Source organism: Athene noctua, chromosome Z (genome assembly GCF_965140245.1).
Source record: "Athene noctua chromosome Z, bAthNoc1.hap1.1, whole genome shotgun sequence".
Lineage (NCBI taxonomy): Eukaryota > Metazoa > Chordata > Aves > Strigiformes > Strigidae > Athene > Athene noctua.
The window spans coordinates 89,266,099-89,292,148 of record NC_134077.1 but is presented as its reverse complement, the minus strand read 5'-3'; the positions used below and the strand labels follow the sequence as shown (position 1 = coordinate 89,292,148).

Here is a 26,050-nt window from a genome sequence, read left to right as displayed (position 1 = left end):
CCTGCTAAGGTCATAAGTAAGGAAAAATACAATGTGACTGTTTCTGAATGCATAGGAACACAGCTGCTGAATAAAATAACATCACTCACCAGTGATGCATTTACATTATTTTAGTGCTGAATCCGTGTGGATTCAGTGCTCTGTGTTTCCACAGAGCTACAGCAGACCATGGTGACCATGTACCTGCTCTGCCATTTACACCTCTGATCAAATCCTGCTGGGTTTTGTTGTTTTAATGCAGCAAAGTATGCAAATAAAATGCATACAGAGCCCGTAGAATCAAGGAGGAAAGAAATGTGTCCTCCATTCAGACTTTCAAGGCTAAAGCACAAGTTGTCTGTGATTTCATGTCTTCCCCTATTGTTTCCTCTCAAGTTGGCTCTTTCTCACTCAACTCAGAGCACAGCAACTAAAATAACTCCCCTGACCCCACTGCTCAGTCTCCATTGTCCTTGCTTCCCAGCGCTCCTAGCAGAACCAGCTGAACCGAATTCTGGATGTGTCAGATTTAAAATTTGTTTTTTAACAAATTTGTTTTACAAATTTGTTTACAGATTTTGTAAATCTGTGTGTCAGATTTCAAATTTGCTGTCAGTTTGCCTCCACTGTCACTGTTGCTCCTGTGTCTTCTCCCCCAGTCGCGGCTGCTTTGCCACGGAGATGATCTTGATGTTCTTACCCCCATCTGCCCTCTTCTGCAGCCTCCTTTTGCCTTGTTTCCAGTGTCGAAGGCAGTCCATCACCATCCTTCCTGAAAATCCAGTTCTGCAAGAACTCCCATCTTCGTGTATGTGTATCTCCATATGGATATGGACAAAGTCTGTGGGACAAGCCATACACAACTGCAAAGGTCCTGGGGAAGGATCTAACATCTCCAGGGAAGGACTGGAGACAGGAGACCTGAGCCTTCTCCATCTCTCTGCCTCCCAGCCAGTGTGCAGTTCTGTTCTCCCATATTTAACACATGTACCATACTTGTTTACAGTAGCTCATCGAGCTAGAAGGAGAAATTGTTTTGCTGTGATAAGTGGTAATTATAGAAACCACCTTCAAGTAAATTGTTAAAAAGCTATTCAGTTGTGTGGCATATTTCCCTATTTGTATGCATTTCACTTTTCACTTGTCGCAAAAAAAATGTGATTCCAACTCCTTGATTTAAAAAAAAAAAAAAAACAAAAAAAACAAACCACAAAGTAAAAGGAGAGAGCTGTCACCGGAGCTTAAAAGTAACTTGATTTTCTTGATTTGATTTTTCTGAGTTTTGGTGAATTAGAAGTTTAGGACTGGATCTGAGCTGCTCTGCCCCAGTAAAGTCTGTAGTCATTCAAGGCCTCCAGCTCTTGCCCCATCTGTAACTTTCCAGCAACAGGTTAGTTTTAAAAAAAAAAAAAAAAAAAAAAAAGTAAAATTTGGCATTGAAACAGGAAATATGTGAACCTGTCACAGTAAGCAGTCTCAAAGGGCAAGCTGCTTTGCAGGAGCTAATTAACCTTAGGAAATAATTACACAAATATGCAAATGTTGTTTAGATAATTCCATGTGTTATCAACTCAGGTAGTCCATCATAACTGCAGACCTTGCAATGTCTAGGTGTTAGAATCTGGCATAGTTGATAAGGCTTCGGTTGCTGCATCACTTCAGCTTGGTATTTAACAATTAATGACTGTGATATTACATTAGTAAATTCAACCTGGTTTTTTGAATGCAACAGAACGTAGCAGCGTATTCACGGTGTGCACGCTGCTTATCTGTGTGTTCCTAATGGCTCCAGCCGTTGAAATGTTACCTACCTTTCAACTCCGAGCGCTAGCAATATCAGAAAAAATGACAGACCAGAATCTGCGGTCTCTTCCTCCACTTTTTTGCACAATGGACGGCCCGAGAATTTACCCACAGTCATCTGGGGTTTTCAGGGACTTAAAAACTATTACAGAGAGAATTTTGAATCTGCGAACTGGTTTTCTCTCTTTTTGAAACGAGACAAGGAGCAGCGTTTTACACAAATGTGTTTCTGTTGGCGTTGCACAGACCCTGAAACGGCGTGGTCGTGGGCTACCCTTCTCGCTGTAAGGTCCCCCCAAAACCGAGCCCGGCTGGTCTAGGCTGGAGCAGCCCAGGGCGTCCCTAACCCACGCCAGGACTTGAGTGGAGGCCGAGCAGATCGGCAGCCACCAGCCTCTTCCGTACCACAAGCTGCTGCTTCAGGCAGCTGTAAGAGAGGTTCTGGCCCTGGGATATTAAATGGCCTCATATATATGAGAAACATGAATTTATTAATCATTGTCATATTATTTTCATAGACTACTATTAAATTATTTGATTAAGCTTTTGATATTAAGATAAAAAGCTCCGTATTAACCATTTATGATCATTTTTTGAGCAATCCCTATATTGGTTTAAAAAGTGAGGCTTTTTTAATTCATAGTTAGGAGCCAGTGTTTAAGAATCACGGGGGGGGGGGGGGGGGGGGGGGGGACGACGGACGACTTTTATCACCAGAAAAAGTAATCTGTTCTTAAACCAGTATTTGTGAATACTCATCTCTTCCACATGAAAGAAAATGTCGTTCCGTTTGCTAACGCTTGGTGATAATTTCTCATTCAAAAGGAGCTTGTCCATGTGGCAAGAGCATCTTTTTGATTAGCCCCATGCACCTGTCATTAATCAGAAACTAATATCTGGCTACCGATATTCTGTATTACTTTTATGGATGCCCCTTTTATAGCAGGTTCCGGAAATGCGTGCCTCCTGTACCATTTTGGAAAAAGAATAAATAGAACATCAGCAACCTAAAATTCCTCGGTGATACTTGTGTTAAATGGTTTTAACCACCCTTATCTCCAGGGCACTCTTTGGTGGGATTTGCTGCATGCAGGGATGACAGGCACTGAATGTCTGATAGTCTCTGTAGAGCTGGTAGCCACTGGTGGCAAAGCGGGTATATTTGCTCTGGTTTTGTCAGTGAAAGGAACTAAAATACAGTAGTTTTTAGGAAAAAGCACAGATGTCTTTTCATTTATTAGTGAATGAGAGGGTATATCTTACTCATGGCATTCTATTAAAAATGGAGGCAGGTGGGATTTTGCACAATGGGAGGCAGAGGTAAAGGTTAAACCTTCTGTGCTCAGAGCATCAGCTCCATTCCCTGCCGGAGCACCAAGGAGCTGGGGTGCAGGGCTCCACTCAGGAGGTACCTCATCTGCAGCAGTCTGGTAATTGCCTGATTTTGGGTTACTTTGCATTGGTTGTGTCACACAGAGGCCTTTTCATCATTCCTAATTTTTTTTTCTTTTATTTCTAATTATATGTATATATATTAGGTGGGGATATTTTCAGAGGGATGGAGACCCTCAGCTCTGACTTCCTCACCTCCAAAGAATCAGACCACTCACTTAGACATAGAATTACAAATGTCCAACTTTCAGCAGCTGGAAATTTTAAGTTCATCTTTCCCAGCACCTCTCCATCTCAGTCTGTTTCACAAATGAGAATGCGTTCAGCCTCAGCTGCCTTCTGAGGTGCATACCGTGATTTCTCCATTCCTTTTTCTACAGTCATATAGGTAATTCTGTAAAGCATGACCAAGAGGCCCCCACTTTATCAATTAATTTAACAAGGTGGTATCTAAGTGCATTCTGTGTAGCTGCAGTGAAAAGAAGGAAAGCAACAACTGCCTGAAACTGTCACCTTTCAAACCAAAACTGCAGCATTCAGCCTCATAATTTAAGCCAGGCCAGGCAGAGAAGGTTAATCCCAATAGACCCAGCACAACCCAAAACCCTGAGGAGCCCGGCCGTACCCTGCAGTTGGATGTTTCTTGGCAGACACGGCACCAGTTTATTCTCCCTCCGAGTTGTTTAAAACACGGGATTGTTACGAGGGGAAAGAATAAGCAGATGCTCTGAAGAAAAGAGCTTTTCTTCTAAACATACACGAGTCCTCCGAACTCCTTCTCACACATACGTGCTTCTCTTACCTTGTTTAGGGTTTTGCAAAGTTATGTACAGCAACACAGTTTATCCTGACATTTTATGGCGCGCTTTTTTTACCAGTAACAAAGGAAACTCAGGTTACAGTCTATATCTAACTCATTCTAGCTCATTTTCCTTTTGCTTTTGTAAAATCCTGTAGAGTCTTTGTACTGGACTGTGAAGCTGTGTGGTTAATGATGTGGTTTACTAGACCACTGGTTATGCTTTAATTGGTGGAAGCTTTTTCGGGCTGAGTTTCTGAAGCAAGAAGCATCTTGCTGCTCTCTTAGTCTTGTGGAAACCCTAAAAATGTCTGCTTTTCCCAGCAGCGTATAGAAAAATAAATACAAAATACCTGAAAATGCACTATTAACTTCCTTTTTGCCGGAATGTTAAAGCAAAATAAATCTACAAAAATTGCTGTTAAGAGAACTAGCGGTAACATTATTATTTAAAACCAAATATTTCCTGCATATTTAACTAAAATAAGATTTTTAGATAAAACAGTCATTTAAAAACTCTCACGGTGTTTTAATGTGTGTTTTCCATAGGTATCATAATTAGAGTACATCACTTTTCCATAGGAATCTCCAGTTCAAGTTGCCCTTCAGCTTTATCTTAATAACCGGTCTGTCAATCATATTTTCTTTATGAAATTTCGTTTGAAAAACTTCCCTCTTTTCCTCACAAAGGGAGTAGTCTTTACCTCCTTTACCGATCTCTACAATCAGATTTCAAAACAGGGTTGAAAGAAAATAAGCCCTTTCTCATGCTGAGGTGGTTTACAATAGTTGATACATAATTAGTTAAAACTATGTTCTGTCATAGTCAATCAAGAGCAGAATCTGTCCGGGATTAAGAAGAATGCTTCAGAGCACTTCAGTGCTTTTTGGCAAATTTGATAAATAAGTTTTAATCGCCGCTGTCTTTAGAGAAAAAAAAATTTAAAAGCACATAATTGTTTTAAAAGCTTTGGGTCCAGATCCATAAAGATTTGTAGCCATCTCATTTTTTTCAGAAGCTGGGCACGAGAATAGAAGTAAAAGCCTAAATCCACCACGTTATTTAGTTGTCTGTCTTCCCACTGATTTTAGACACTCGTACGAGCTTAAATTCCCAAAACTGAGTTTGCAGAATGGGACTAAGACCTAAATCACGGCAGTGTTCTTGGTAAGGTTGCAGTAATTCACACTATGTAATTAGCATCCTCTGATTGCCAGTGGTTTTTGCCGGTTTGTGCTTTACCTTCCCCAAGGAGATAAGGGTTTTGTGGTCTGTGTCTGAGTCACCTAGGGGTATGAAGTTTGTTGCTGTAGCAGAGCGAAAGGGAAAGGGATGAATATTTTAGGAAATGACATGACCTTGACTGATCAGCTCTTTCTGGCACAAAAGAGCCTGGAAAGCACCTGCAGCGTTGTGCTGGAGGTGTGAAATCCTGGCGGGGCAGGGGAGCTAGCAGAGCATCTTACTGTCTGTCACCTGAGACTAGGCAGATTTGTAGTTACGACACGGGCAACTTGAGAAATAAGTAAAGTATAGATGGGTACAGGGCTTCCCGAGAGCCTCTACTGTAGAGGTGGGAGCGCACAACCCCCATCTTCGAGGAGAGCGCACTAAAATCAGTGTAAAATCGCTCCAGTGTCTCCAGTCACTCTTACACTGACTAACGTTCACAAATTCTTGTTCAATAACAAGAAAAAGCACTCCCCTGCCTACCAGAGACTCCAAGGCAATGGCTGGTGCGTAAGCAGTCAAGAGGTGTTTTATCTGTGCCGTATCTCTTAGTCCACAGTTGCAAAAAATAATATTTAAAAGAGTAGTGGCAAATACCATAATTTTAATCTTTGGCAGATTTCCATTGGCCCATAATATGAAAAAATTGTAAAGACTGAAATTATATCTATATTGTTCCTGCTTGTTTTTATTTGTTTTATCCGACTAGGGCTTAACTACTTTAAACAAACCATCAGTGAACAAACATTTGACAAAGAGTTGTCAAAAGAATGAAAATCAGAGCAGTGGCTCATAATTTCTTTGAATGCCTCTGTTTAGCTGAATTGCCATCATGGTATTTAGACAAAATTTTGCAGATGCGTAATTTTTGTTGTATTTATTAAAATAAGCCATAATAAAGCAACAGTTTTACTGCCTTTAAATTGCAATCTTAAATTTCTTTTATTTAGTCAAATGAATCTGTTCTTTTTCTGACACTAGAGTATATTCATTTGAGGTTTGTTTTAAGAAAACATTTTAACGTATAGGAACACGTTGCTTTTAGACAGAATTGCCAGTTTTTAAAAGGTAATTGTCACAAACATAATTTCTTTCTGCAGGATAATGGATCTCCCGAAGAACATGCAATTTATGTTTGGGACCATTTTATCTCCCAGTCAGCTGCAGAGAATGTGTTTTTTGTTGCTCACAGTTACGGTGGACTTGCCTTTGTAGAGTTGGTAAGTGTGACTTCTCCGTTGCCTTCTTTCCTGAAGTCTTTCACAGATTTTCTGAATTCTTTGCGACCACCTTCTTGAAAGCAGCCGCTTAGGAACAACTCTGAACCGATGGTCAGATGCAGGTCTGGGAGGATTTATTTGCAGCTGGAAGGTCACTGCGTTTTTCTCTGTTAGACAATAAGGCCCCAAGTGTGCACGAACCTGAAAGACTGTGGGAGAACAAAATGCATTGGATCCTCCTTGTCCAGGCTGCGTGCTGAAAGGCAGCACTCAGTGAGTTTCTGCTCTGGGGCAGAAAGACTGGATGTGAAGACGGAGGACATACAAGAACAGTTTTAAAGCAAAGTCACCTTAATGGATGCACCTTTTTGTATATAGATCGGAACTGAACATGAGGCGAAATTTGGGGGGTTTACCCAATTCTGCAGCTTTTCTGCAAAGGCCTGCAGAAGCTTCTGGGAAGACTTTTTTGCCATTTATTAGGCTCTGGATAAGCCCTGCAGTGATGCAAGGTGGGGAGGACTCTGCTCGGTGTAAAGCAGCCCAATCCCTGATGCTGGGACCACCAAACATCCAGTTTATCAGTCTTTCACCTTTTAAAGGCAAATTTTTCGACCCCAGCCTGTATCCTAAGTTTCCTGTTGAACATACATACCATTCTTTGAGTGGGGCTGTAGTCTCCTCACTTAATTGTGAAATGCTGGTGTAATCAGGACATCCTTTATTGTAGAAAACTGGGACAAAAAAAAATAAAAAAAAAAAAAGACGGTCCTGTTTATTGTGGAAACGTAAATTGCGGAACATTGTCGTTGGTTTTATAGACATGGGAATCAGTACATCTTTTGTCTATAACACATTAGTTTAGTCTAACTGAAAGTTAGTACAAGTGGTTCCTGCCTGAACGTAAGATGAATGCCTTAGTTAAGAAAAAACATGCATGAGTGTTTTGTTTTTGATCTTGGGCTGCTCTAAGCAGCAAGAAGAATCCAGAGCAGGACCACTTGTATTATATTAAGAACTTAAGATTTTTGTTTACCTTCTTCATTTGTAGAAATTAAGGCCATTTTGATTTTTGCCTGTGCTTCTGGAAGAGTATTTTTAAAATACAGATGACATGTACAGATTTGAGACTTGAAAACACTTCAGCTGATCATTTTCCACAGGTATTTTATTACCAAGTCAATAAATATTCTCAAAACAAACTTCTTAAGGGACCAAATTAGTGAAGCTGATTAATGCCTTCTATGGCCACAACTTTGGGCAAGAAACGGGTTGTGTTGTGTGCGCCCGTTGCTCCTTGGATGCAGCGAAGGGTAGGGAGCATCTCTTCCGCCTTGGCTTTCTTGAGCTGTGATTTTCATCTGCCCTGTGTTCCAGCCCAGGTTATTCTGGTGTGCCCTCTCTGTCCAACATGAAGCGTTAGCAGAATTTCTGTAGGTTTTGTAAAGCCACGTTGTTTGGGTGGCCGGGCGCCTACAGATACATACACTTAGCACAGGGCAGGAATAAAAATTGACTGGAGACCTTTCTCCGTGTTTCCTAAACAAAGTGCTTATTCGAAGGAGTCTTGGAGAGTTTTTCCATCACATTTCAGTCAATGGCTTGAGGTGGCATGGGTAACAGATGACCAACGTGTCATTCCCATTTTGCCTGTTTCTCTTGTCACACTGGTGGATATTTCTTCACTTTTGTTCTACTTTAATATGAAGCACACAGATGTTTCAGAACAAGACTTGACTTCTGACCTTGGGGCTTCCAGGGTCAGGGTGCTCAGGGCCTGTGAAATTATCACAAGCTGAGCTAAAGTTTTTATCCATCGCAGGAAGCGACCAGTAAGTAAGAAGTTAAAAAGGAGCTTTGTCAGAGAGACAAGATGGTCTCAGTAAGGGTCAGCTTCTGTAGTCTGCTGTCTCTGCAGGAGATGCATGCCTGAGAGGAAGAATATAATATATAACCATTGGCACATTACATATCTGTCATGCAAAACTAGACCTGAGAAGTATATTTAATGTAGCCTGATTGTTTTTTTTAAAAATCAAAGGGTATTAACACCTGGTTTTGGTAGAGGTGGTTTGATAACTGAGCTCCACTGGAAGCAGTTTAATTAAATAATGCATACACTGAAGCAGAGAGCATTGGAGTAAAGCCTGAACTATTCTATCACAATATTAATTTGTAAGATTTTATTTTGTTATGATCTCCTTTCTCTTCAACTTTATATCCATATGGCACTTAGTAATTGCAAAGAGCTCAAAAAAAAAAAAAAAAAAGAAACGGAGCAGCTGATGGGCAATTACTGTCTTATGACAAATACATATTCAATCACTTCACTTTCTTTCCTGCTTTGTGTGGGGGAGATGATGAGGGAGATAGAGCAGCTACCCCATATAGCAACTGTGCCACCTCTACACTTACTGTGCAAGAATTTTGGGTCAACTGATTCATAAAATTGTAGGTTACAATAGTTACGGAGACCTGTTGCACAGCTGCGCCTTCGGCGTCCGTGCCCCTTACAGGAGAGCAGTGTGAAGCATATGGCTTTAATTTGGAGTGAAGGTTTCTGGGCCCTCTGCATTTTATTGTGCCCGCAGGGAGCAAGAAAACAAGCAGAAAAGTCCAAAAACATTTGCGTTTCCAGTGAATCTCTTTTAAACTCACTTGGCGTGTTCGGTGCTGCGAGGTCTCTCCCGATCGTTCACGATCATCTCGGTCACAGAGATCCCCAGCTCATCCCTTCGTCGGGGTGCCAGGCTCTCGGTGAAAACCAGATGCTCTGGGGTTAGGCAGAGAAACCCGACGAAACCTGATATTAAGCAGAAACTCGTTCATGGTCATTCGTACCATCACGTGGGGAGAGCTGCCGCTCGCCCGGAGCGGCGCGGGGAAGTGTTGGGCTTTTCAGGGGCAGGACACGTCCAGGTGCTCTGCAGGATCCTGAAATCCAGTGCTGGGGTGCGGGCATGCATTGTGGTGGGAAACTCAAAAGTGAAAAGCGAGCAAATAGGAGCGCCGCATCTGAAATGGGTATAAAAGGAGGAGCCTCTTTGCTTACAAACCTTTGGTGGCCAAACCGGGTCTTCGTTCCAGATTTCATCCCACCATAAAAATCAAGCCATGGTTTGGAAGGCCTTCATTAAACAAACCAGTAAAACCTGGCTGCAATTTTCAAATACATGCCACAGCATCTAACATTTTTATTGGTCTTTGCAGCTTTTTAATCTACGTTTTTGCGTGTCTGTGATTGTGAGATGTTAAGAAAAACAGGGTGAGTCTGTAATATCATGCTTGAATGCACAGAAACTGTTACCCAGTTACTGCTGTGCAGGCACACAATTTCTGTACATTGCTGGGTCATAGATTACTAGGGGAATAATTGAAAGTGATTGAACATGTGTGGGAAGTAAAGTTCCACCAATAAATGTAATTAGTTGTATTGTTTATAGCTTGAATTACAAATGCTAATCATAAACCATATGCTAAAATGTATCTTAATATTTAGTAATTAAAACTTCGTGTAATTGTGGTTTGAAATTAAACGTGCATCTAATAATACCTACACGTAAATTACTTTTTGAATACACAGCACTAAAAATAGTTGTTGGGTCACTGTGTTCTGCTAATTACTGATTTTGAAAAACTCAAGCCATGATTCATGAACACATAGCAGCTTCTTACTTCTGTTATCCCATACACAGTGTAGTCGGGGATTTATTTTCAGAAGCAGCTTGCTGTAGTTGACGGTAAATTGTGGAACTTTCCCAACTCCTAGCTTATAATAATTTTATGAAATTTAACAGAAAGTGAGAATTTCAAGTTGATGGAGTCAATTTTATATTTAGTTTACAGAAAATAAGTTTCTGGTACAACGCCTCCTTTGAGTTTTTTCTGCCAAATTTTGTGGGTTTACAATTATTTTGCTTTAAAAAGAATGTTTTCCCTTGTCATTGCCTGCATAAAAGACCCGCACAGGAGAAAAGATCTATTGTGCCCCCCATGCCTACCTGAGTGCTGTGGCCACCTCCTGCGGATCTAGTGACAGCGTCAGGGCCTGGCTGCACACGGAGAGGACAGAAAGGGTGGTCCCAGGATGCTGGGTGACGTGTAGAACTATCCGTGTCCATCATTGTAAAGAGCACATGACAACTACTCATTTTGGAATCACGAGAAGAATTGTTAAATCTAAGCTTTCAAAATTGTCAATTAGGTATTCAGTATCCTGAGATTTAAAAAAAAAAAAAAAAAAAAAGGGGGGGTGGGGTGGGGAGATTTTGTGGAAGATTTCTCCTGTTTGCTTCCTGTATACCTGAGACCTTTGCATTTTCAAAGGTTTCTTCGGCACCTTATGAACCAGAAGTGTAGCTTTTTTCTTTTAATTTTAGTTAAATAATATCTTTAAGAAAAAGAACCACCAAATATCATGAGAATCGTGACATAATAGTGGTATCTCCAGCTTACAGCGTTCGTACCGCTGTAAAAATACAAAGTACACTGGGGAATGTAATATCGTTAAATTAGGAGAAGGAAAGTAGGTTCATTGTCTCTGAGCAGATGAGAAACTATTCATTATGGTCTTTGTTGGCTAAAATGTTGGATGTATATATTGACAGTTTGCACAAAGGTGTATATAAAAGTGTGTGCGTGTGTTTTTAGGCAGCTTTGTTAAAATGAGAGCCCTTAAAACACACTGTTCAAATTACCGTATCCACTCTAGCGTCCTAATTCCATCAAAATCAGCCAATTTTGTCCATTTGAAATAATTCTAGGTCCGTCATTCTGAGGTAGGCTCTGCAATATGCTGCCACTTCATTTTGTTGTATTGTGCTGAGTATGGCAAGGACCTGACCCTGGCTAGAGCTGATAGGTGCCATAATAATAACGACGATGAGTGGACACCTGCTGAGCTACCTGGGAGTCTCTGAGCCTGCATCAGTATTCTGGCACAGGCAAAATGCAATTTAAGAGCCTTAATGACTGGGCTGTGAACCTGCCATTAGCTTTTCATTAATGTAATTTCCTGAAATTTCAGACTGAATGGGTTGTTGTAGTTGGCTTCTTATTTATATATACTTTTATAAATATATGTATCTACTTTTTTTATATATTTAGTTTGGCTCAAGAATTGATGAACACAGAGCAGGTTGTGTGGATATGCAACTCTTAATTCGCCTGCCTAACGTATTAAATCGAAATACATCTACTGATGTGTAGCAGAAATAACACAAGATCTGTGATGGTTGTAGGAAGCACGGGAGAGAGCTCGAGGTAGAGAGCTGAGAAGCAAAACACCTTGGTGACCAAGATCCATGTTGTGAAGAAACAAGGCGAAATATCACTGTGCTTCAAGGCTTTGTGAGCATTAAGCTGACAGGAAAAAAAAAAAAAAAAAAAGGATGTTCTTTAATTGTTGGATGTCTGTTGGGAGAGCAGTATGGGTTGGTGTCTTGTAGGCTTATGGGGATCTGGGTTATATGTCCAGTGTTTAGACAAATCATCTCGCCCAACTCTACCTGTTTTAGGTCTCACCTTTTTCTGTGTTGTACACTTACATTTGCACCTCTTTGAGTCAGGTCTGAAAGAGGAAGGGACACTCAGAAAAGTCTAAAAACAGGATCTTAATTGCATTTGGTTATTTATTTCAGCTCTACTTTTTGGTGCTTCTTGGAAAAATGAAAAAGGTCAAACGGGAAGTGAAGGCGGGCAAGAGGAGCTAATGGAGAAACAGCAGTGCGACGGGTAAAAAAGGTTGGGCAGGACTAGGGTCACTGGCCTTGGGGCAGGTTTCTTTTAGTATTTTTGTTACTGACACGGACACACAAAGTACACAATAATGAAATTGGTTCCTGGCATGAAGTGGTGAAGTCACCGTTGGTACTCATAAGTAGAATTTCTGCAGTAAGAGAGATTAAAGGAAATAATACAGATTTCAGGACACTTAGGCATTGATTGGCTAGTCATCTGCATTTGTGTATGAAGAGTGATCTCATTAACAGGGAACAGCAGGGATGGAGAAGCCCTTAGACGTGCGACTTTGTTGCCCGTGGCTGTAAGCGAATGACCCGATAACGCACCCAAAGATGTGATCCTGTGATTTGTTCGCTCCTTCTACCCTACAAAGGAAAATATTAACGCCGGCCAGCGTGCTGTGAGATTTATCTGAGATAATTTGAGACATTTGGGAAGATTAACTCAGTCCAAAAGAGGTAGGGGGAAGAGGTGTCGGTATGCCCAGAGCTTGTTTTACTAGAAACGATGAAGGATAACGCGGACGTGCCACGGTGCGGAGCCACGTGGAGATATCCTGCCTATCCCGAGCACCAGACTCAGTGTAGAAACACACACCCTCTGGGCTTATCAGTCTTAATAAGAGCTGTGTAATCTACTAACGCTCTTACGTTAACTTTGGTCGCTATTGAAGTAAAGGATTCGACGCCTATTCTGTATTTGCCTGGTAAAAACCTTGGCTTGTTCAGCCTGGCGAAGGAAAGCTTAGAGGGATTGGTAGCACTCTGCAAATACATCGGGAGAGTAAACAGCGGGGAGGGAGGCCGTGTAAGCCAAGGAACAATGTTGGCACAGGAACAAATGGATTAAAACTGGTCATGAATAAATTTAGGGTGGAATTAGGTTTCTCACCGTTGGATGAGGAAGGCTGGTTTGGGAACAGGAGGACTCGGGCAAAGCTGCTACCCAGCGTGACCCGCACATGGCAAGAATTATGTGAGTAATTGGCTGGGACCTTCGCTTCGTGGTGTGACCCAGGAGTCTGTGTTCCTCTGAAAGCCAGTGTGTGCAGGTGCGTGTTTTCAGCCGTGAACAATTGGACCCAGTTTGGATTAATTTTTCTGGAATTGGCACCTGTCTTGACTCCAGGCTCACTCCATAGCTCGAGCGCTGGAACCGCTGAGTCTGAGCCAAAACCAGGTCAACCCCTAAACACCACTGTTTGTGAACAACTTTTTTTCCCTCCTCACTTGTTTTTGGAAGTAGTGGCCTCATTTTTGCTAATGCTTTCTGAAGTGCACAAGTTCAGCTTGTAGTAGAAAGCAACAGGCATCACAGAACCCCTGGTGAGGGGTTGCAGCAGGGAGGAAATTAAATGATGGATTGAGCAAAAAGTACTGAAGTATTTTAATATGTGTCACTGCCTGCTGTATTGGTAGCAACTTCTTGATCACATTTAGCTTTTACTGATGTATGTATATATATATATATATTAAAAGCATGTGTGTGTGTATTGATACACATATATTTATGCGTATATATTGCCAATTTTAACACAGAGCAGATAAACATTTTAGGCCACCCTCAGCCTAAATAAATAAGCTGATAAGTGTACACTGGCATCATTATTTCACTTGCTACCACTTATTGTTTTTATCCATTTTCACTGAGGTAACAATCACACGGTGGTGCCTTGTCTTGTCCTGAAGAACTTGCAAGTCTGGAAGGGTCGTCTAACGGGAAGAGACGGAGGAGTGATGAGGGATTACCAAGCAGTTCACAGCACCGTAGCTGCATGTCCTTTTCCGGTTTTTGGCGTTTTAGTTTAAATGCCATGTAGGCATCTCGTTCCTCAGTTCATCCCCAGCCCTCTCAGCCTTGCTGCTGGATGAGGATGGCTGCAACGCAAGCCTGAGCATTGGCCGCTTCCAGAACAGGCTCGTGTTTTGAATATTCATCCCTCCTTGTTACCTTGCTCTAGATAACTTGCTCAGCCTCATTACTTCTCGCTTCTTCTTAATGATTTGCTAATGTTCTGTCTCACGCTTCACTCAACTCAGTCCATGGTCTGAGGCTAGCCCTACGTATGCCCCTTCCCCACTTCTTCCAAAAGGAGAAGGGCAATGCTTCATGGACTGGAACGATATACCGAGTGCTAATTACCAGCACCACCCATCATTACTTTATGTCTCATTGGCCTGTTCATATTAATTTTCCAGTTTGACACCAAAGTTGGAACGCTAATTATGAAATGAACGACGAACTGGAGATGGGTAAAAGTTTGGGTTACTTGGAAACGTGGTTACTTGGAAATCGGTGTTTGTATCCTGTGGGATTTGGAGGTCAAAGGCACAGCGCTTTCTGCATTTCTTTGCATAGCCCTTTCTAGAGTTGCGTCATCTCACTAGTTGTATATTTTTATAATTTCTTTGCATTGTTTTAAATCCCATGCTCTACACAGTGAACATTTATTTTTAGATTTCAGTATGAAGAGCTTTATGATCTTTAGCAATTGTTCTTGTACTTCCATTCCCTTGTTCTCTTGTTGCCCAACTATATATAACTAGGTCTTTTTTTTTTTTCCTTTTCTCTTTGTATGCCTGTCTGAATTCAGTCCTATTTGTCAACATTTCCCTGGTAGTATGCTGAGAATCGAACTCTGTATTTTAAATGCAGTTACTATAGTTAGCTCAAGGTGAACTTCAGTACCGTTGCTCAGCTGAGCCGCATTTCGGTCAGTGCAGCCAAAATGGTACCAGATTATTTTTTATTTTTTTTTCCCCAAGTTTCTTTGAATTTGTTATCCACTAATGTTCATGCATCCCTCAGAGTATTTCAGTGCTCTCGATTTCCTTTTCCCCGGTGGTACTGAATGTAGAAGATGATTTTTCCCTCCAAAAAAAATATTATCTCACATTCTTCTAGTCTAATTGAGTTGTGGCCCTTGTTGCCCAGGATGACAAACTAGTTTGTGTAATGATCCCTTTTGTGCTACAGGTCTATGAATCCTGGAAGCTCGTTTTGTGTTTCTTTCATGCCTTACTTCTTTTGGCAATTTCTCCCACTTTAATGTCACCTGAAAATTTAATTAATTCCAGATCATTAGTGAAGATGTTAAATAAAACCGTATTTGGCATCTATCCCTATATCTGACTAGAAACTTCCTTCTGGCTCAGTAAATTCCTTTGTATTAGTACCCTTCTCTGCATTGTTTCAACTGTTTTCAGTTCTGTGAGACAGCGTACATATCAGTCAGTTTATTTTTCATTTCAAGTTCTAGCTTTAAAAGAAAAAAAGCGCCTAAGCACAGGACTGTGTTCAAAGAACACATCACTCGTCCCTTCAGTTGTGCAGATAAACCTCAGCCCTGAACCTCTCAGAGCTGATGGGGCACCGTCTGTGTGCAACCATCTTCTTCAAATGTGTAGAGTAGACTGTTGATCCCAACAGTGAACTCCAAGGCCCGGGACAACTGGTTTTCCTTAGTTTCTTGCCTAGCTATTCAATTTCTCACTGGTTGCCCCAACTTCCCAGAAGTTACAAGTTGTCATCTCTAGGTGTGCGGCTCCGTAGAGGTGTTTTCTGCCTGAACCATCTCAAACTCATCAGAGCTCTTCCCAGACGCTGCAGAAATTCATCAGCAGTAACGGGACACGAGTCCTGAACCTCTGAGTACCCGACAGTGCACGCCTTTGCCTTATCTCCACCCCTCTGATGTAAACTCCTTTTTGGGTCTCTGAGGTGAATTCCTGAGATGCTGGTACACGTGTCGTCCTGCTGCATCAATAAAAGTCCTGTCTTCCATTTTCCTGGACAGACTTACTAGATCTTCACCCCATCCAGGTTGATCTTCACACTTTGCCCTCTTAATCATGTAAAATCTTCCTTTTTATTTCATTTAATCCACCTGATTCTGGGTCTTACCAGCAGGTGCCCCTTTTTGCTGTGGTATGCAGATTCCTCTTTTCTAGCAGTGGTGCATCAGGACAGGAAAAGGAAATTTTTAGACCCCTTTCTGCAGATGTGCTCACTGCATCTGTAAATGGCCGTGCTTTGGACTGACTGGAGGTTCAAAACCACGAGTGCCGGGGTTTTTTTTCAAGCAGGTACAATATGAAAAGCTGGAATTTAATTTCACTTTGTAGGTTGTTACTTGTGTCTCTAGATTGGTTTGGAGAGCAGCTTAAGATTTTACAACGTATGACATCACCACGGTCTAAAGGGATTGCAGTTCTTTTTGAATGTATATATGAATGCTAATAAAAAAGGAAAGTAGGAGTTTTGGATTTGCTTATACAATTAAGAAAGTGGGGAAAATCACACGTCTTGTTCCCTGACAGGTTTTGTGGTGCGTTTAGATTATTTTGTCTGAAATATTAGGCTGTTTTAAATTCTGTGGTTGTTTGGTTGGGGTTTTTTTTGTTGTGGTTTTTTTTTTTTTTATGGAAAAACCATTAAATAAAGGAAGTTGTCTCACTGCTATTTCAAACTTTTCCCCATTTCTGTGACATGATCTGATGCCGATAAGACTACACAAGTGTATTGTGTTACTGTTAATTTAAATGTTAATTATGGTGAAAAGTGTATGTTCGGCTTTTGTGTGGAACAGCAGAGATTTTATAAGACTTTAAGACCCGGTTTAGTGGATCAACCAGGGGAACTGCAAGTTAATAATATATTAGGCATTGCAAATCCAGGTGGAGTAAAAGGAATCCACACACACTCTGGTGAAGGGAGCTCTCGAACTGTGGTGCTGTAAGAAGCAGCTGGAATTTGCATTTTATCCTAGAACTTTCCTTTCTTTAATCTAGTGAAGATGTGTTACATAGCTCTTTCAGTATATTAGTGAAGTATTTTAATATTAATAATAGCACGACTACCAGTGTTTAAATGTTAAAATAATCCTATTTAAGGGCTTTGCTTGAATGTGATATGAAGTAAAAATATGTAAGTAGATTTTGCACATATATTCATTGAGAAAATTGTGCCTTTAACACCACAGAACTGAACTGAGATTTTAATGCAAAGTGTCAAAACGCAGGAGTAAAATGTCCTCATAAAAACATGAGAAATAAGAGGTCTAATTAGTTATTTTTCTGTCTTTTCTATTTTTCCAAGGCAATTTAAATGTAACAGTGAATCTCAGTATCCTGCAGTATCGGGATAGAAGGCGCATGAGGTTTTTACAAGCTTGATTAAGCCGAGGCATTTTATTTGCTTGTCGATACCTGGATTATATTTTGTCCTGGGTGGCTCTAGCCGTCTGACAGGAGTATTATACCTTTGTGCTATGAAGTCAGGAGCTGCCAGTGATCTTTAAAAGCGGAGTTTCTTCAGAGGAAAAGTTTTTGTAGGCTTTCTTGCTTGTTTCTTCATCCTCCTCCTTTCTCTCCCCATCCCTTTCCCAGAACAGATGATGAATAATGTTTAGGAAATCATTCCCCAAAAGACTCCGTGGGAAGACTTGCTATTTTAGCAGTTTTGATGTAGTTACCAAGTAATTGGTGAACCTTGTATGGTCCTGTGGTCATGAATATTGCTTTGTGCACCTTACCAAGTTTTATTCCAGTTTGGGAGTGCTTTTTGAAGTATTAATGTTATATGCCAGCTGCTTTGCTTAAGGTCCTTAGTGTTTTCTTGAATTCCTTTAAAACTTAGTTTAAAATAGTCGAGGGTACGAAAAATGTATTTACAATATTCTTTGACAGAATAAATTTCAATCAACAGAGAGTGACGATTGTGGTGTTAGACCTCTGGTATTGTAGTTCTTGTAAACAGTAAACTTGTTATTTTTTTTCTACATCACCGCGTACTTTACTGGGTAGATTTTTAAAAAAGATACCAAAATATCAAAATGACAACACAAAACCCCAGCCACCCCCTTTCAGTCTCTACCCCGGTGGGCACATAACTTCCAGTGTTTTACAAGGTGTTAAAGTACAGAGATTATATTTTCTCAGCCTTAAAAAAAAAAAAAAAAAGCATTGTTAATCTAACCCTCAGTAATCTTATTTCACTTCACCGCTGTTGCTGTCTACAGCCCCGGCAGATTTTTATTTTTTTTTTAAGCCAGCTGTTGAAAATAACCTAGTTTAAAGAGTTCACAGCTGAACGTGAGGGATTCATCATTATATATTTACTGTCTGAGGCGGATATAGCTGTAAGGTTTTTCAGATGCCATTGATCTATTGCGCATGTTCCCTCCCCGGGTTGCAGGACGTGCTTCTATTTGCATAAGGCCCTGGGCAAGGTTCTTTCTTGCATTGATTGGCCTGTCCAAGGGAGCCTGATGTGCTCCTGCATTGATCACCCTGTCTTTTCTTGGAAGGCAGTGTTACGCTGAGTTCATCTCAAACATTCTAGGGAGAAGGGAAAACTTTACTGCAGATGTCTCAATTTTATTCAGATGTTCCTTTGAGTATAGGCCTTTTTTTTTTTTTTTTTTCCAAGATAAGTATTTTTTTTCCTTTTTTTTTTTTTTTAAATTTGGATGCGTTTCTGCAGTTGTAGCTCAGCATAGACCGGAGCGTACTGAAAAGCTGTGTTAAGTGAAATCGCCGTTATGTACACCACTTATTCCATGCTGTGGTTGTTTTTTTTTTTTAAAAAACAATGCCTGTAGCTTCCAGCAAAAATCAAAACTACTCTCCCTTCAAAGAGTTTGCAATTATAAGTGGAGACTTAATCTAAGACTACGTGTGCTGGTGTCTTTGCTTAGATTAATATTGTCAGTTCGTAACCTACATGATTTGTGCTAAATTTTCTTCAGTCTTTCAAAAATATTAGAACGTGGCATCTTCGGAATAAAACTGCAGTTGGATTTTGGCTTTCTGGAGCCGTACCTCAAAACAAATCACATCGGTAAATTGCTGAGCAGACCGATGATTGATCAGTTCTGTGTTGATCAGAGAGGACAAATAACTTCCTTACAATGTCCTTGTTGTTACCAACGTGGTCTGTCAGGGGTTGGCTTTCAAAACCCAGGTTTGGCAGCCGGGTTCTTGGCTCACCCTCATAGGGGACGGGGCTTTTCAACGTCTGCTGCAATAACAACCCATATTCAGGAGCTCTGAAATCCACCACTGCACTTTCTGACAGCCTCATATTTGCCTACGTGCCTAATTACGGGAAAGATGCCGGTTGTTACTGTCCACCAAACCTATTTCTGTGGTCAGAAAATTATTTGACACGTGGACTTCCCTGTAGGTAGAGGTGAAATGTGGTTATATCCAAAGGGTGGCTCGTATCTAGTGAATAAGCTGACATGTGAACTTTACCCAAGCGTGTGACAGTGCTGCATGTTGCTGCATGAAAAATAAAATGTTACTATAGAGTTCCTGTCCCGCAGAGCACTGCGCATCACAGGGCCGTTCCCTCGTAATTTTTTTTTTTAAATTTACTATGGATATTTTTGTGGATGCTGTAGAATTTTCCTTGAAGGAAATAAGTATTCAGAGATACACAGCTGAGATTGTATTAACGCTATTACATAAAAATTGAGCAGGGTGTTGGGTTTTTTTCTTGCTTGGATTATAGTTTCATGTCTTTCACAGAAGCAATAATGTGTTGCATTGTATTGCGATACTTTGGCTTAGGGAACATATTCCTTTGGTCATTCGGTAAAACAAAACTTAGATAAGTCTAATTCAGGTAGCGTATATGAAATTTCATCTTCATTATCATGCAAATGCAGTGAGAATGTAACATTTCCCAAGATGTCATTTGACTATTAGGATCTTTAGAAAATGGCCTCTCAAAGCCACAAAGCTAATATTCCAGAAGAAAGCTATATAATACCTAAAAATTGTCTATCCTTATTCTATATGAATAACAAATGTAATAGAACAGGCCATTATTAAAATCGCAAAAGAATGTGTTGACCTATTGGTACGGAGGGTCTTTTCTGATTTGTGCATTGATGGTGAATTCTGAGCTTTCTGTAGCAGAGGGGATGAACATGCAAATACAGATTTCAAAAATCTGCAGGGGGAAAAAAAAAAAAAAAGTTGGATAGTAACTGTAAATCTGTTCTTTTTTGTTTTAGTGTATAAAAGAAATCGTTGGATATTTATACCGATAACTATTCTGTTATATGTAGCGATATCCTGTGCAAGTGTTATATATATTGTGTGTCTGCATTGTGCACAGATTGTGCATCCGCAACACTTTCCACTTATTTTAAGCTGTCTTTTGCTGATATTTGAGTCAATGAACATAGAAGATGGGCACAGGCTAAATATGAGCTAATCTCTTAAGTGAGGGGGGGAACTCGCTTTTAATTCTGAAATAAAAGAAGAGTCTGAGTATCTCGTAGCAGCGCATTGTTGTGTTATTCAGTTGAAGAAAAACGCTGGACTTGCTTATATGCATGAACTATGCAGGGCAAACAAGACCCGAAAAATTTCTGGTAGCCAAAGAGACCTTTTGCAAACAGCTTCAGTTCTGAAAAAGAAAAGAGTGGGACACGATTGTTTATAAGCAATTAAAATGAAGAAAAGAAACCTAATCTCTTCGTTCAGGTAGAAATACTCTCCAGAAAAACAAGTATCCGTAGTATTGTGCTGCTAAACAAAGCGGATGCCTTAGAAAACGTGATGAAGATGATGTATACAGGTACTTCCAGACTTTTTGATACCGTCCATGGGTGCTGTGTAGCGAGATTTTTTTCTCGGCAGGTATTTACAGCCCCAACTGATGTTCTGGATGTGTTGAAATAAGTGTTTTGAATGGGTTTTAATAACAGCCCGATTGCTGGCCATCAGAAATACAGGCGAGTCCTTTCACTGATAAGGTCTGAATAAAACAGAGCAGCACAATGTAAAAAAAACTGTTTTTTTTAAGTTTTCCTTTGAAAAATCTAGCTTCCGTGGCATAAAGTGATATTTTTTCAGATGCAGGGCTGATGTTTTTCAAATAAGTGTATAAAGCGTGAAAGTCCAAAATCTGTGGGGTTTTTATTTTCAGCTTGTAAAACCACAGTATTTAGAGACTGGAAAAATAACAGAGAATGCCTGAAGTGCCATCTCTCTCCCATGTCACTGAGACGTTTTCATTTTGCAAGCACGTTACTGAAGACAAGAGGTGGCTCTGTGCTGTTTTGCCAGGGAGATCTTTTCAAAGTCCAGGTACTGCTAATGTGACAGATATCATGCAGCAATTAGAAATGTTTTCTGCTACTTCATTCCCACCTAAACATTTTTACTCTCCGTGCATCGTACGTGGTATCTACCCTTCACTCAGAACCTTTTGATGATCTAACTGGCAATCTTCCATCACATGCAAGATACTCTAGTGCATTTTTTAAAAGGCATTGAACTTTATTTAGGCTTCTCTTTTTTTTTTTTTTTTTTTTAGGTAAAATGGGGTGTTTAAATGATAAAGACTTGGATCAGGAACTCCTCAACCCTTGTGATCTGGTGCAGCAGTCAGAGGAGGGAATTGATAGAGCCTCCCCGTTTCACTCCAAAATGCTGATTTTCTGTCCTGTTGGTATTTTGAGGAGAGGCTGCTCTGGGTGCAGTACAGACTGCTTAGTGCCAGATTTAGTGGGGTCACCGTTTGAGCCCTACTTTATTGCCAAAAGGGTAATGGGTGGCGGTGTTCGTAAGAATAGTGTGTAATAAAGACAAAACAATTAGAATTGTCCTGCTCTGCAGACTCTCATGTTGCTTCCCACCGCCTTTCTTTCTCCAGGAAAAAAAAAAAAAAAAAAAAAAGCAATTGTCCTATTTAAGTAGAGGCTAAATCCTTATTTGTCTGGGCAAAACTCATTTTTATTGCATGACATAGAAAATAATGTAAGTTATTCTTTGCATTGCTTTGGATTGCACCTCTTTTGTATGTACTCGATACATTTTTATATTTTGCAGCATTCTGCTAAGTACAATCTAAGTGAAGTTTTTTACTCTAATTGTGAAGCAAGTGCTATAGAAAAGAGAAATTTGAAATTTCAATGCCACTATATTTGGTAGATTCGCATGAATCTGTGGAAGGGGATAGCAAGTCTATAGTTTGTAACTGCACAAAATTAAAATTAGTTATATAACGCGCATTTCTCCCGATACCTTATTTTGAAAGGAAAAAAAAAAAAAAATCTTTCTGCCTTCTGCTTCTCTTTCGTACGTACTGAAGTAACTTTTCGCAGTTTAAACAAATATTTCTAAATCAGGTAGTTCAGGAGACGCATCCTGCGGGAAAAGGCACCCGCCTGCATTCGGAGAGCCAAAGGCGTGCGGGCATCTGCCACAGCGCGTGGCTCCGCGCCGCTCCCTGCCCGTCTACGTCCCCACACGCGGTGGCGCGTAGCACGTACCGCCGGTATAAAATTCTTATTAAGTTTTAGCAGCGTAATTTCTATAGCATCAAAGACCCATTGATGCTGGTAATGCAGGAGGTGTGTTTCAGCCCTTCCCTGTTTCCCCCTGACCTCTCGCACATCGACACACTCCCCTTCAATCACACTCCTCTTCCACCCAGCTGTATCCCAAGCGAAACTTCCCAGCCTGTCAGCAGCGCGCGCCCGGTGCGTGCCCTCGCACGGCAGCCAGCATCCCTTCCCTTCCCTCCCTTCCCCGTGGCCCCACGCTCCCAACAAGCAGGCGCGACCAGGTCCCAAAAAAGCCTCCATTTTGATTTTTAACCCTCCTCGCAACACAGAGATAATGAGCGACGGCTGAGGGGACGTCAGTCTTCGGGTTCCTCTTTTCTTCTGCTGGTGTCATTCACGCCACGGATGTGCCCGCGCGGGGCTGCGCCTTGTGCGTCGCCCTCCCGGCCCTCAAATGAACAGCGCGCGGCCCGAGACCGGTGTAAATAGCAACTGCTTCCCTCGGCAAAATTAACTTTTGTCGGCCAGCCTAAAGTGTAACCCCGTGTCACATTTTCTGCAGTAGGTTGACATCCCCGGGCACGAGGGATCAAGCGGTGCTGCGGCAAAGCGACCTTGTCTTTTCTTCTCTTCCTTAAAATAGCCGTTAGCATCTTTGTGCATGAAAGGGGGAAATAATAAAAACTTTCTTAACGCCTGTAATATATAACTGCACTTTCACCTCCCGCCTCCCAAACTGTTTTGTGCTGAGCTCAACCGTGCTGGGGTTTGGTACGGGCGACAGCACTGTAAGTCTTCTGAAAAAATATTTGTTGATAATCACCATAGATGCAGCATCTGCTGTAAAATCCAGTTGCATTATTTCAGTTGCTAACTTTTTCAGAATGCCAAATTACCGCTAAAATCTAATGAAAAATTCTTCCATTCTTTTACGGCTACATCCTAAGCCTAAATGTGTATATGCCATTTAGAGATTTTAATGAATCTCATGCAATTAAAGTTTCATCGGCAATTGTACCCTGGTAGTTATTGTAAGGTGTCTAAATACGAATCTACTGTCATTCTGAACGCTGCGTTTCCAGCCATTTGTCTCTTAAACTAATGCATATTTGCCATCTTCACTTTAAACAGGAATCAATTTATAATGCACATTGTAATCTTTTCGTAAAAGCCTAATTGTGTACATTCCTTTTTAAAATGCAAGGATGGGAATAAATGTCTATTAATGCTTTACACAGAAAAACAGAATACAAACTTTTGTGATCTGAATATATTTATAAATAGTCACTTGCACTTTTTATGCAAATGAAATTGGGCAGCGCTGTCAGCCTTCAGGGATTTTTTTAATTTTTTTTTTATGCTATTATAAGAATGGCTTATTTGACATCTCATATATGTCTTTTAATAACGTTTGAGGCTTTTTCCATGCACCTGTAACTGGTGCCATCTTGTTTCGTTCTTTTATACCTTTTGTCTTTGTTTCCTTATTTTATTGCCCGTACTTCACGGAAGACGTGAATGCTAATGAACATATGACGTGTACCATCATTCACAAGATGAACAGATAGCTTTCCCTCTTTGTCAAATGTTTATGCAGTAAAATGAAAAATTAAACAAATCTAACGTGACTCTGTTGTAATTCCAGCTTAAATAAAACACCTACTGAAGTTTTTTGTAGATTTCCCCCCCCCCCCCGCCCCCCCATCGGAGAGAAATTTTTCAGGGTGCTGGGGGATCGTGTTATATCCAAAGAGTAAAGTTTGAAGTGATTTGCTAAAAGGCAGAGAAGTTATATTACAAAATTGTTGACACTGGACCGTAATAAAGTCTAAATAGTGTTAACCTCCAATTAACAAAAAAAGGGGGGAAGATGTCAAAACACTCGTTACAGGTTTAATTGTAATTTCTGATTGATTCAAAACCTTCTGACTGTGCTCTGGCCGCTCCAGTTTAGCCATTCAGCCCATGCTGCCCGCATTGTGCATTCAGCAGCTCCTATTAGACATCTTCACAGTGAGTGATTCTGCCGGGCTTCCCTGACACCCGCGTTCACGCATGGCCTCCCGCTCCTCCGTGCCGAAACGTTTTTCCGAGCGACGTTGAAGACCCCTTGGCCGTCTCGGGCTCCGTGACTCTGCCTCTGTGTGTGTGTGCGCTCACGCCAAAACGTGTGCGTGTACACGGGCACACAACGACCGACGACGACGCCTGCGCGCTGGGGCACGCGTGTGCCCGGGCCACCGGTACGGTTGGGGTGCGGAGCCTGGACCCACGCGTGTCCCCCACCAGGGTGGGGGATGCGCCCTGGTCCCCGTGGTGCGGTGTGGGGGGCTCCCGGCAGCCGGTGACACTAGAGGGCACTGCTTGTCCTCGGTTGCAGCTTGCTTCTGGGACGGCGGGCAACGCTCGGCTGAATTCTGTAATCTTACTTTAATTAACGACCGAATTCTTATTAGGAGATTCTAGGCTGTTTAATTCGTTGTTGGGTTGGGGTTTGGTTTTGTGGGTTTTTTTTTTTAGCTCGGTGTTAATGTAATGGGTGGAGTCTGTGGTACTCACAAACAAATACAGAATCAAGCATCCCGTACATTAACAATTTTTATATTAAAAAAAAAAAAAAAAAAAAAAGCAAACTCGAAATGTCATTCTTGGCAAAGCCAGAAGGCTGGGTTTGCCCTGCGATGGGGTTTAGATCCCTTGCCAGCTGTGCTTCCAGCCAGCAAGTGTGATGCGCAGCGTTAGAAACACGTCGGGGAGAGTACTGAGGAGTTAGGGTGATTTATTTCAGCAAAGGTCGAGAGAAAGATTATCAGAGGACAGGAATGGGAAGTTTGAAAAGAGCCCATCTTTGGTGTGTGTAAAACGTGTAGCATTTACGTTACCCTTGGAAAAATGTTTGTTAATCACAGAACGCTAAACCACCTGGGTTGCTGTTCCAAGTTCATATGTTTCTTCCATTCGTGGGCTCTTTTAGTAGTGTTATTTCGGATGGGATTTAAAAAAGAAGTTGAATGGTCAGGTTTATCGGTTTAATAAAAGCAGGCACCATTTCACAAGCATCAGAAGATTAATACCAATATTAGACGTGTTATCAAAATAATAACATCCAAGCTCAACGTGAAGACACCAAGCGTTGCTGCTTGTCCATCCGTGTCTTCTGCAGTGCTGTGACAAGTGCTGCGTGCTGGCCAGATCAGTCAATTTTTTTTTTGCTGTGAAATTCCAGGACTCAAGTTCAAGAGATTAAGTCCTGTGGTTTAAAGCACCGTTCATTGCTTCAGCTGCGATTTGGGATCAGGCCCTGTATCAAATCTGGTCTGTTTTTTTTGTTCGAACTCCTCAGTGTTTAGCCAGAGTATTTCTTTCTGGTTAACTGTTGCTGACTTTTCAGCAAGCGTGTAAATTTTCTCACACCAAGTATTCATAAACGTGTGTAGCTAACAGCTGGTTTGCCTGATCCCTGCAGATGATCTGTTAGTCGAGGCGATGGGTGTTTGGTGTAGCTAAAGGTTTTTCCACATATGAGTTCGAATTTTCAGCTGCTCGGAACTTAATGATTATCTTACGTAGGAAAAGTA

General features: G+C 41.1%; 1 protein-coding gene across 3 annotated transcripts in view; it reads left to right on the top strand.

The window, feature by feature from the left end:
- The window catches only part of ARB2A (ARB2 cotranscriptional regulator A), a 266,094-nt gene that overhangs the window by 149,124 nt on the left and 90,920 nt on the right, over positions 1–26,050 (top strand). For all 3 annotated transcript variants that reach the window (XM_074932814.1, XM_074932813.1, XM_074932812.1), the window contains one exon: positions 6,305–6,424. In XM_074932814.1, coding sequence (XP_074788915.1) covers positions 6,305–6,424 — 120 coding nt within the window. The remainder of the gene's footprint in view (positions 1–6,304; positions 6,425–26,050) is intronic.